Source organism: Gekko japonicus, unplaced genomic scaffold, assembly GCF_001447785.1.
Source record: "Gekko japonicus isolate JY-2015 unplaced genomic scaffold, Gekko_japonicus_V1.1 scaffold103, whole genome shotgun sequence".
In the NCBI taxonomy this organism is placed as follows: domain Eukaryota; kingdom Metazoa; phylum Chordata; class Lepidosauria; order Squamata; family Gekkonidae; genus Gekko; species Gekko japonicus.
In genome coordinates this window covers 1,852,149-1,864,427 of record NW_015160210.1, presented here as the reverse complement: position 1 = coordinate 1,864,427, position 12,279 = coordinate 1,852,149, and the positions used below count along the sequence as shown (strand labels likewise).

At 40.4% G+C, this 12,279-nt stretch overlaps 2 protein-coding genes across 4 annotated transcripts in view; one reads left to right on the top strand and one right to left on the bottom strand.

The window, feature by feature from the left end:
- The window catches only part of NT5E (5'-nucleotidase ecto), a 54,344-nt gene extending 50,218 nt beyond the window's left edge, over window positions 1–4,126 (top strand). Inside the window, exons 8-9 of the mRNA XM_015409387.1 lie at window positions 804–1,004; window positions 3,747–4,126. Of these exons, the coding sequence (XP_015264873.1) occupies window positions 804–1,004; window positions 3,747–3,907 (362 nt within the window). The 3' untranslated portion in view covers window positions 3,908–4,126. The remainder of the gene's footprint in view (window positions 1–803; window positions 1,005–3,746) is intronic.
- Window positions 4,127–5,962: 1,836 nt separating this feature from the next.
- Window positions 5,963–12,279, bottom strand: part of SNX14 (sorting nexin 14) — a 44,811-nt gene continuing 38,494 nt past the window's right edge. For all 3 annotated transcript variants that reach the window (XM_015409560.1, XM_015409568.1, XM_015409575.1), the window contains 5 exons: window positions 11,833–11,997; window positions 11,418–11,513; window positions 10,156–10,247; window positions 9,085–9,141; window positions 5,963–6,835 (listed from right to left, as the gene is read on the bottom strand). In XM_015409560.1, coding sequence (XP_015265046.1) covers window positions 6,797–6,835; window positions 9,085–9,141; window positions 10,156–10,247; window positions 11,418–11,513; window positions 11,833–11,997 — 449 coding nt within the window. In that variant the 3' untranslated portion in view covers window positions 5,963–6,796. The remainder of the gene's footprint in view (window positions 6,836–9,084; window positions 9,142–10,155; window positions 10,248–11,417; window positions 11,514–11,832; window positions 11,998–12,279) is intronic.

The following is a 12,279-nucleotide window of genomic DNA, read 5'->3' as shown; positions in this document are numbered from 1 at the left end:
TATTTTCCTCTATTTTGTTGCCTATTTCTTTCTCCCATCTTGTTTTAAGGTCTTGGTTATTCTCTTTTATGCATACATCCTCGAGGAATTTCATATAGAGTTTTTGTCTAGCTGCTATCTTTAATTCATTTATCATTTTATAATCCTTCTCTATCTTTTGATCTGGTGGGTGATAACAAACTCCCAGTGTTAAGCTTCCTTTTGGGCCCACTATTTCAACCCATAGAATTACCAGAAGTGAATCCAATTCTCTTACCCTCTCAATCTTACTGGACTGTATACCCTCTCTGACATACAGAGCCACCCCACCTCTGTTCTCCCCCTATCCTTCCGATATAATTTATAACCAGGAATCACCGTATCCCATTGATTTTCATCATCCCACCAAGATTTTGAAATACCCACAATATCTATTCCCCCCCCCAACACCAAGCATTCCAACTCCCCGATTTTACCTCAGATACTTCTAGCATTTGTATTTGTTCATAATCTTATCTGAGAGCCAAGAAACAGAGAGCTCTCAAAAGCTTAAGTTAGTCTTAAAGGTGCTACTGGGCTTTTTACTATTTTGCAGCAACTAACATGGCTAATTCCTCTTACTTCTAGCATTTGTATTTGTTCATAATCTTATCTGAGAGCCAAGAAACAGAGAGCTCTCAAAAGCTTAAGTTAGTCTTAAAGGTGCTACTGGGCTTTTTACTATTTTGCAGCAACTAACATGGCTAATTCCTCTTGATCTATAACTTTTTAGATGCATTTATAAATTGAATGGAAACTGATATGCTGTTTAACCTTCTTATTAGGCATACACGTGGTATATGACCTCTCCCAAAGTCCAGGAAGCAGAGTGAAAAGTTTAGACGTTCTCTGTACAGAGTGCAGAGTGCCAGTCTACGTGCCACTCAAGATGGAAAAAACATACAAAGTGCTTTTGCCTTCTTTCCTCGCTGGGGGAGGAGATGGATATTACATGCTAAAAGGAAGCTCAGGTAACCATAGTAGCGGTAAACTGCCCTGATTATCCATATATATATATATATATATAGCATATCAAATACATACTAGAAATACCTGTGAGACTATGCAAGTCTGTATTTTCCATGACTTCTTATTCAAGGGAAAACAGAAAACATTTAAATTGGGTCAGCTTTGAGCATTACCCAAAAGTTGAGAAAGGGAAGAGCAAGTGCCTCTCTTTGTATAAGATGCCTTTCTGCATACTTACATGGTTCTTTCAGGGAAAGGGCTATGACACACTGATAAAGCACATTCTTTGAATGCAGAAGCTTAGGTTCAGTCCCTGGTATCTCCTATTAAGGCAGGGGTGTCAAACATGCGGCCTGGGGGCTGGATCAGGCCCCTGGAGGGCTTCTATCAGGCCCGCAGTAGAGCTGGCTGTCTTCTGCTTCTTCTTCCAGTTCTGCTGCTGCTGCTGTGTCATCATAGGTTTGTAGCTTACAGATACACACCTGAACAGCATAATACTCTGTATTAGTTTTAGTGTTGTCCCCATCCCCTTGCCCTATAGGATGTAGTGTAAAAATCAATAAAAGTTTATATATAGCATACTCAAGATTGCAACAGCACAGACATTTTGATGCAATAATTCAGAGCAAGAGGTGTCAGTTATCAGAGACTGTTAAATAAACAAAATATTGCAAGAGTGCTCATGTTTAAGCATGTTTTTTATTTTAAGTAAAAAAAATCACCCTTTGTGTCCTTTATAAAGTTTATATCTCCACTACCTGGCATTACATTTTATGACACACATGGCCCGGCCCAACAAGGTCTCATTTATGTCAGATCTGGCCCTCATAACAAATGAGTTCAACACTCCTGTATTAAGGGATCTTGATAGTAGAAAGGCTCTCTTCCATTTGAAACTCTGCAAAGCCCCTTCAGGTCAGAGCAGATAATACTAAGCTAGATGGACCAGCAGTCAGATTCATATATAGCTTTGTATGTTCAGGAAGTACAAAAAGTCACGAGTTATTCCCACTTATCTGTAATATGAAAAGTACCATCAGATCTGTACAAGTACCACCATTCTGTGATGGACTCGCAGCAGTTTACTGATCAATTGACTTTCTTCTAGATTTTACATGAGCTTTTGAAAATCCATGCATACATTTCTGATCTCCACTTGGGGCTTATATTAAGATCTTCAAGAGAGAAATGATCACTAGCATCTTTGTTTAGCTATATATTAAAATAACACAGACAGCCAAATTTACTAGAGAACCTGGTATAGTGTGTTTGTCCAGATTATAAAATTCAATTACAGTAGCAATTACTTAACAATGTAACATGCATCTGAAGTAAGTGGGAGTACAGAGACAGACAAACAAGCTTTGAGGACAACTCCTAGGGTTGGCAACAGGAAGGAGATCCAAGGATATACTTTGCCAGGAAATATGCAGTTACTACCAGCTTTCCTACAAACAGTATACTGCTATGTCTGCATTCAGACATCACGAAAAACTCATAGTGTTGCCATTTGATGCAGATTGCCCAACAAACTCTCTGGGCCTGGTGGGTTCTGAACTGGGATTGTACTTGGCATTTTAACAATAATTTATATTGTGGTTTATTGTGATGTCCGAATGGAGAAATCCGTTTGTTGAATAACACTGACGCGTCCAACCTCTTGCATGCAGGAAAAAAGAGCACAGAGCAACAGGAAACCTTGCATCTCCAGCTATAATCAGTCATCAGTGGTGCTTGGAGATCCTCTCACCAGCCCTTCTAGTGATGATCACCAAACATCAGAGACTTCATCTCTCAGCCTAGTTAAAATGTAAAAAAGAGTGAAAGGTCTTTGAAGGATAAGTTTACTTTCAGAGTACAGTTCAGGCGATGTAGCTCAACAGAAAGGGCAAGGGCGCCATTTAAACATTCAGGAATTTCATGGAGCAGCTGGAAAGAAGACAGGATGGACTGTCCAAAGCGAAATGTGAGGAGGAAGGGTGTTTTGCCTGAAGCTTGTATTCCCCGCTCCATTTTCTTTCATTTACTGTAGCTGACCAACAGCAAGCTCATCTGATGAAATTCTGTCAGTGCAAGAGGCTTGGAATAGCAGCTTGGAGGATTTGCTTACAGGCAGAAATAGAGACAAAAGGCAGACTAAACTCCAGTCTAGTGCCCTCATCTGTATAGGCCAGGCTAGTCCAGTCTCATCAGATCTTGGAAGCTAAGCAGCGTCAGCCCTGGTTAGCATTTGGATGGGAAACCACCACGGAGGTCAAGGGTCGCGATGCAAAGGGAGGCAATGGCAAGCTATCTTTGAACATTTCTTGTCTTGAAAACCCTAGAGAATTGGCGTAAATCTGCTGCAACTCGATGGGACTTTCCCATGTGTGACAAACTTTTTAAAAAGTGTTTATTGTGATGTCTGAGTACAACCCAGATATTAAAGAAGTGAACAGAGGTCCATCAGTGGCTATTAGCCACAAGGTATAGCTAGGGGCTCTGGGGCAAGTGATGCTCTGTCTTCTTGGTGCTTGGGGGGGGGTCAACAGTGGGAGGGCTTCTAATGTCCGGGCCCCACTGCTGGACCTCCTGATGGCACTGGTATTTCTGGCCACTGTGTGACACAGAGTGTTGGACTGGATGGGCCTTTGGCCTGATCCAACATTTGCGTCTCTTATGTTCTTATGTTCTTAGTTATTCATGATAAACCATTTGTAAGTGTAATGTAATTTTTATATTAAAATGTATTAATATTCGCCATTTGTTTTTTTAAACAGGTGACCTTGATGTTGCAATTGTTTCCAACTATATTAATAGAATGGGAAGGATATTTCCAGGAGTTGATGGACGTGTGAAGTTTTCTGCTGGAATTGTATTCCAAGGACAGCATAGTTTTGTTTTTGGATTATTTGTTATATTTTTGTGCTTCATTCTTTAATTTTTTATTTGCTTTTGGAGTTCCAACTGGGATTTTTCTGGCTCCAGCAGTTGGTTAACGTTTTAACATAATCCAAGGCTTCAACTGATTTGAAGAGAGGCCAGGATGTAAATTGTAGTGTCACTGGAAGACATCTTCTGGTTTAATTATCTGTAATGTACAGTATTTGGACCATGTTATATTGATGTATATAATTGATAAATTTATGCCTTATAAATAAATGAGTAATCCAAAACTGTATATATTCTCTTTGCTCCCAAAAGGAACATATCATAAAACATAAGCCAAAATATTTTATATATTGCATTTTGATGAACAGCCCAAATGGAAACTAACAGTAATTTATTTATTATTCATCATTCTGTCTTCAAGAACTCAATGTGGCTTACAATGCAAATAAACACACCTAAAAGACCACGATTAAAAATCTCAGGGCTGCCAATAAATAAAAACTAAAATAGTCGACTTCAGTCCTAAATAAAACTCTTCAATTGCCTCCTACAGATTGAACGTGAGGGGGCCAGGTGCACCTTCCTGGGGAGGCTGTTCCATAATTTTGGTGCTGCCACCAAAAAGGCCCTCTCTCATGTGCCCCCAAGACAAGCTTCAATTGGTGGGACTGCCAGGAAGGCCTGTCCCTGTGATCTTAATTCCTGGGCCAAAACATATGGGAGAAGACAGTCCTCCAGAGACCCTGGTCCCAAGCCATGTAGGTTTTTAAGGGACAAAACCAGCACCTTGAATTGGGCTTGGGAACAGACTGCAGCATCAAGGTCACATGCTCCCGATAGCTGGACCCAACCAGCAGTCCAGCTGCAATATTCTGCACTAGCTACAGCTTCTGAACATTCTTCAGAGATGGCCACCAAGAGCAGCACATTGCAATAGTCTAGTCTAGATGTAACTAAGGCATGGATGGATGACTGTAGCTAGATCTGACTGAACCAGATGGGCGCTGCTGATGCACCAGCTGAAGCTGGGCAGAAGCACGTGAAGCGACTGCAGCCACCTGGTTTTCTAAGGTGATTGCTGTGTCAAACAGCACTCCCCAGCTGTGAGCTTGGCTTTTCAAGGGGAGTATAACCTCATACAAGACAGATCTCAAGTCCCTGGTCTGCCTTTCTACTAACCCAGAGAACCTGTCTTGTCACGATTAAGGTTCATATTGTTTACCCTAATCCAGCCCATTACTGACACCAATCACTGGTTCAGAACGTCGGTAGTATCCTCAGAATTAGGCGGCAATGAAAAGTGGAGCTGGGAATCATTTGCATATTGGTAACACCACAGCCCAAACCTCTTGACATCTCCCAGTGGTTTTACATAGGTGTTAACTAGCATGGGAGATAAGATCAAGCCCTGTGGAACTCCACAGGCTAACAGCCATGAAAAAGAACAAGAATCCCTCAACACTGCCTTCTGAGATGGACTCCACTGATTGGAACCACCGGTAACTTGGTGATCCTTAGTCCTGGCACTGAGAGGCAGCTCTGCAGGATACTATGGTTGATAGTATTGAAGGTCACTGAGAACTAGTAGGGTCCCTGTCTACTTCTTGATAGAGGTCACCAACCAAGGCAACTAAACCAGTCTCTGTTCATGAAGCCAGAATGAAATGGGTCCAGAAAATCAGTCCCTTCCAAGAACCCCTGGAGGAGAGAAGCAGCCATCTGTTTTAGCACTTTGCTTAAGAAAGGATTGGAGACTGGCTGGAAGTTCAACACAGAAGGACTCAGTAAGGTGTTTTTTTCCCCCAGAAGAGGTCTACTTGAGCACAGGTGGCAAAACTCCCACTCTCAACCTTTACCAAAACAAAATTATAAGTAAAACCACCATCTTAAATTTCCACAATCACACAAATTCCATAAAGTCAAGAACAGCCTTTCTATAACCCATCCATTCAGCTCAAAGGCTTTCCGGTACAGAAGTGCAGGCCCCTCTCAACTCTGAAGGAATGGAGCAGCACCTAAAACGCTCCCAGCCCCTGACCAACCTCATTTCAGGTTCAGTTCCTGCAGGCACTTCTCTAAGGCTCTCAAGAGCTCAGGCAGGTCAACATTAAAACTGCATCATACTATTAAACAAAGCACTTTTTATGAGAAAGTACTCTGGTTTTTCACACTAAAAATAAAATGTAGATAAGGGAACTAGTATGTCAAGTCTTCAAGTTAATTTTATTTGAGGGAGGTATTTCTGAGGGAAATAGGCTCAGGAGCATGATCGAGAATTTCACAAAAGTCATGTGGACTCTTGGACAAAATATTAAACTTCAAATGATACAATCTACTCAAATTGACTAGGATGTCCAACCTACCCAAGCAGCGGTGAAAATGGAGCGAAAACCCATAAGTAACAGGGATGGTGAGCCAGAATACCATGTTCAAGTGTCTAACAGAAATGTAAAGGAAGTGGTGACATTTAAACATCTGTATCTTGTCATATTGCTCAGAGAGCCAAATTATGTGAATTTAATTAATTTTTATTCATAAATAAAAACGAAGGTCAATACATTTTTAGCTGTTGTGATGTAATTGAGAATGAAGAGGCCACGTCTGGAGATGTAGAAACTCAAAAGCTGGGGATGCAGTGCAGAGTCAAGTCAATACAAACACTATTTCAATGTTTGATCCTTCATAGGGATCATCAATAGACAGGAAAACATTCATATCACATTCTCATTTTTATAGTTTTAGCTTGAATCGTGAAAGTTACTTAGTGAAAGACCGTCAGTAATAAAACTTTAATCTTTCTTGGGCAGAGACTTTTCTTAAGTTAAAGTTCATTATATTTACAAGCAAATATACAAGACTACACAACGTACGTCCTTATCAATTAAATCAGTACATAAACAGACATCATGAAAACAATGGTCCTTCCACATCCTGGTGCTTACATCCATGGTGGTAAAGAAGGAGCATCCTTTTGAACCTATTGGAAACAGCAGTCAGAGGGGAGAAAAGACCTGTGATTTAATTTACTCAAATTGTGAAAATGTATTATATTGATATCAATAGGTAAAACCTGTGATTAATTTTATTTAAAACCTTGTTAATTCATCCTTCCACCTGTTAGAGCCCTCAAGGCAGCAGACAGTGAAACATTAAAAGCAGTACAAATACACATCCATTTTATAAACACACACATATATCCCACAATTAAAAACAAACAGGAGGGTCAGTAAGGGAACACCAAATTAAGCAAAAGGATTTTCACCCAGTCATGGAAGACAATAACAAAGATGGACAATTTCCCTGGGGAGGGAATTCCAGAGTTCTGGTGGTACCCATATAGCTTCAGATTACGGGGGAACCTGATGGAGGGGCCTCAATAATACTTGTAATGGTAGACTAGGTCATATAGGAGTAGGTGCTTCTTGAAGTATGCTGGTCCCAATCTGCGTAGGGCTTTAAAAGTCAGTAGCAGCACCCAGACCTGAGCCTAGAAACAAACTAGGTGCCAGTACAGATGGAACAAGACTGGAGTGAAGTCCCTACAATTTAACATTCTTGCTGCTGCATTCTGTACCAATTGTATTAAGAATTCAGAAATGGCACATACTGCTTGAGACACCTTTGGTAGATGTATGCATTTCCTGATTTATTGCTGTTAAGTTAATTGCTAAATTTTGATTCTTTCTGACTTTCCTTGATCATGATGTGCTGTTTAATGTATTCACTGAATGCTCTGGTTTCTGGAGTGAACATTGAGTTAAGCATGGTTCACTAAGAATGATAAAATGAATTTTATGCACTCTTTCAATTTTCCCAATAGGACTTGTTCTCTTGGCTTCTTACCTTAGACCTTGGTGGCTTTTACTGTATGGCTGTACCTTGTTTTTACTGTGTGTTCTGATCTTTGATCACATTTATAAGTCACCTTAAGCTAACTGGGGAAGTTATGATATTTAAAATAAATTGTTCCAAACTTGCTGATTAAGCATCATAATAGCAAACGAGGCTTGATCTAGGAGTTAGATACAAAGTTGACTTCTGTGTAAAGAAGGGGTGTGTGATTTTTCTCCCTTTTGTCATTATTTCACATCTCATGTTATTCCTGAAGGTCTACCAACTCCCCCAAAACAGCATTTTGGGGACCACAGCTGAAAAGAGGTGGGAAAGAACCACTTCGATTACAACTTTTAGCCAACATTTTAGCCCAAGGGAAAAATTGAGAGGAGGGTTTATAACAGAAAATTATAAAATTATTACAAGTCAGGCTTGAGGGTCAGTATAAGCACAAAGGAAGTTGTCTGTATACACTGCCCCATCTGAGCAATAATGGTATAATTTCAAACTAGGATCTGGGAGATCTACTCTGCCAAGAAAGCTAGCTGGGTGACCTTGGGCCAGGCATATAAACAGCCTAACCTACCGTATAGGATTGTTGTGAGGATAAAATGGGAATGGGGAGAACGCCGTAAGTTACTAGTAGCAGTCATAATTGTCACAGCAAGTTGAAATGGCCACTAGAACATATGGCTTTAACCAAATTAGGCAAAACCTGGTCTACTACATTCTATGAACTATAACTACTGCTAATGGAAGTTCCATATTCAGAGGTACTATGCCTTTGATTTCTAGTTCCTGGGGAAAAACAAGGAACTGTTCTGTCAAGGAATGGATAATAAATGGCTTAACTGGCTACAAAAATTCTAACGTTCACAATGTTGTGAGGTCCTAGCCAAGAAAAATGCTCTCAAAGATATCCAAAACCAGCACCCTCTCTTAAGACACACAACACTGGTTTGTAAATGCAATCCAGCAACTACACAGCTTTGACAGAGAAAAATGGAAGAGAAGATCAGGTAGCAGAGATGGGGCACCAACCTCAACAGAACTGTCAAGAATCGGAAGGCACTGTGAAGACATCTTCATTACAGATCAGTCTGCAGTTTGACAACCATTTTATTAAGAGATATGGGACTGAAAAAACCACGACACCTTCAGAATAAGCCCCTAAATCAGCTGATAGCAAAGGATTGCTCCAGAAAGAGCAGAATTACACGTATGTAATTAACATGCAGATATATTAAAACTACAAAGAAAGACAAAACTCAAAGAACAAAACCATTTAGAGCTTACTTCTAAAGATGGCTCAAATCTTTCAATTTGTTCAGTAGGGGTTTTTCAGCACTTAAACTATATCCATGAATATATATATTTTTTGTCAAGACCTACCGAACTGAGCTCTGGAAAGAGTTCCTGTATCCCAATATCCAGCAGGACATAAGTCAACTAAAAGATTCAAAGAGAAGTTAATTTTTAAAAAGAATTTGTAAATATAGCATCATCAATAAGGTAGCCTGGAATAACTAACGTGATCTCCAACAAGGGAAAGGAATTTACAGATTATGTAAATAGCTGGCAAGCTTGACGGAAAAAAGGAGTAACTGAAGAGTGCCTAGTCCAGTTGGACAGAACCCACAGGTCAACCTAGCCAGCTGATTCTCAAATCCAAGTTTTTAAAAGGTTCATACACTAGTAGATGGAATCATTAAGAGGTTCTTCTTTAGTTGGATCTTTTGCAACTGAGGCCATCAAGCCTTGCTAAATGCTGCAATGAACAACCAACCAAGATGAGGTAAGGCCAGAACCCTCATCCAGTCAGGTCATTCAACTGCTTTAAGTTCTATTAACTAGCTCTGTTAATTTTGAACTAGCAAAGTTCCCTGCTACAGTTCCCATCCCACAAGAACAAGTACAGCTATTGTAGCTATGTGCTCCTCTGATGGTGGCTCTTCTTTGCCTGTGTTGTGAAGGTAAAAAGAACCTCTTCCTTAAGTTCACAACACTTTGGTACCATGTCAATTCACATGGCCAGTCCTAGCTTTAAAGGATCAGAGAGCTCCCTTGGTAGCACAGCAGCATGAATGGCTAGTATAGATACAGTTACTGTTTGCCACCTGTAGGCGGTAAGAAGTATGAACATATGAAGGTGTCTTATACTGAATCATCGGTCCATCAAGGTCAGTACTGTCTACTCAGATTGGCACCGGCTCTCCAGGGTCTCAGGCAGAGGTCTTTCACATCACCTACTGTCTGATCTTTACTGGAGATGCTGGGGATTGAACCCAGGACCTTCTGCATGCCAAACTGATGCTCTACCACTGAGCCACAGCCCCTCCCCACGTTACATGTCTCTTTTAGGTCATTCTGGCACCAATATCATGGCTCTGGGACAGGGAAGAGAGAAGGAACAGGGTTTGCTGAAACACCATCAGTAGTTGGGTGTTTTGTGAAAGCTCATACCTGTTTGTTAAGGACTGGTTGCTGCAATCCATCAAACAGAAGTCTTATGCCTTCATACTTGGCCTCTTCTCCAATACATTTGCCTATCAAGTCTGGACAAAACGCCACCACATAACAAATTAAGCACATAACAAGCAGGGGTGGGAGTACAAACTCAATACTTCAGATCCTCAGAGCTTTAAGAGACTTAAGCTGTCTATTCAACAAAGTAGATCTGTTGATGACAGTATACTGGCAAGTACTGAGTCACAGCAGACACTTTGGAAAGGCAAAGAGCCTAAATACACAGACTTGACTTTGAGCAGAGAGCACAATTTGTACTCTGCACATTATCCTGGAGGTTAACTCTCAAGGTGAGAGGATGGCCATGTGTAGGAGTAACTGCATGCCCCCATGCTCCCATGAACCAACAAATGCCTCTGTTCTTGGAACATAAGGTACATCTATTCAAATGCAATGACTCAGGCGTTAACTGGCACACCCAATTAATTCAATATTTGTGTCAACAAGGATGAAGGTAGATCATTGTAAGTATCACCATAAAGTTTATCAGAGTCATTTTTCAGCTCACGTAACATTTGCAAGCCCTGACCTGGATAGCCCATGCTAGCCCGGTCTTGAAAAATCTTAGACGCTAAACAGGATTGGCTCTGGTTAGTACTTAGATGAGAGACCACCAAGGAAGTCCTGGGTTGTTATTATGCAAAGGCTGGCAATGGCAAATTATCAAGGTTAGTACTATCTACTGTAATAGGCAGTGGTTCTCTAGGGTCTCAGGCAGGCGTCACCTACTACCTAATCCTTTAAATGGAGATGATGGGGATAGGATCTGAAACCTTTAGCAACCAATATCCCAACTCATACATAAATTCTAAGCACACTTCCGTTCCTCTTTAGTGTTGTTTTCTAAGCATTAAATTACAGATCTATCAAAATCATACTAGTCCGCAGGACTTATATCTTCAAGTTCACATGACTCCCAGAGGCAATCATTCCCAGATGTGCAAGTGAGCTGGGAAAGGAAGATGCTCACATTGCTGCCAATAGCACTGCAAGGCAACATGAAGGAGCCAACACTAAGAATGGAGGATGTTACTGCAGGACATCCAAGGCTAAGTAATGCATCTCTGTTTTCAATGTTCCTTTTGAAGAGCAATGCTTTTCAAACTATACAACATAGGGCATTTACATGAAATGTGCCAGACTTTTATTTACACTCTATTTTCTTGAGAAATTGTGTCATATCATAATCAACACCGCACCTGGAATATATTTCATCATTTCTTCAAAAGTCTGCTTTGCCCGTTTCTGCTTATCTTGAAGGGAGCGTGGTTCAGAATTCTCACAAAACACAGCATCTGAAACAAAACATCATTTAGTAAGAGCTGCCAACATAAATAGACTTTTGTTTTAATTATTTTGATTGTGTTTAATCAGATCAAAGAAAGGTTCAAATCCTTTAATCAGGTGACAGCTCATTAAAAAGAAAAGCCCCTGTGCACAAAGACACAAAACTGAGCACTGTCTTTTACTTCAATAGATAATTCTTATTTTGTGCAATCCTAAACAGGGTTACTCTGGTCCAGGGTTTTATTGAATTCAGTGGGTTTAAAACTGGAACAATTCAGCACAGCATTGCACTGAAAATATGCTATAACAGCACAAATTCACACTGACCTCTCAGAAGTGTTATAAGTGACACCAAACGGTGCTCTTGGAAGAGCTCTTCTAGCTTATGCTGCAGATAATAGTCTGTGTATGCCTCCAAGGTGTTTTTGAAGAGAATACGTCCTCCCATCATGATATGGTGAAGCCAATCAGGAATATGGAAAACCACTCTACCTGCAAAGTTTTGTTGCATGTATTTAACATATGAACACGCTTCATTTGAATCCACACAATTTAAATTTCAGAGTAACTTCTAAAACGGTCTCAAATTCTCCCAAACTTACATTATTAACAAGAGTCCCATGTTGTATGTATTTTATTTATCAGGTATGGAAGACAGGTCTATCAACATGTGCTAGCCATGATAGCTAAATGCAATCTCTATATACAGAGGCAGAATATTCTAACAGAGGTTGTTGCTTGCATCCTTACTGGAGCCATCTGAGAAGAGCCCTT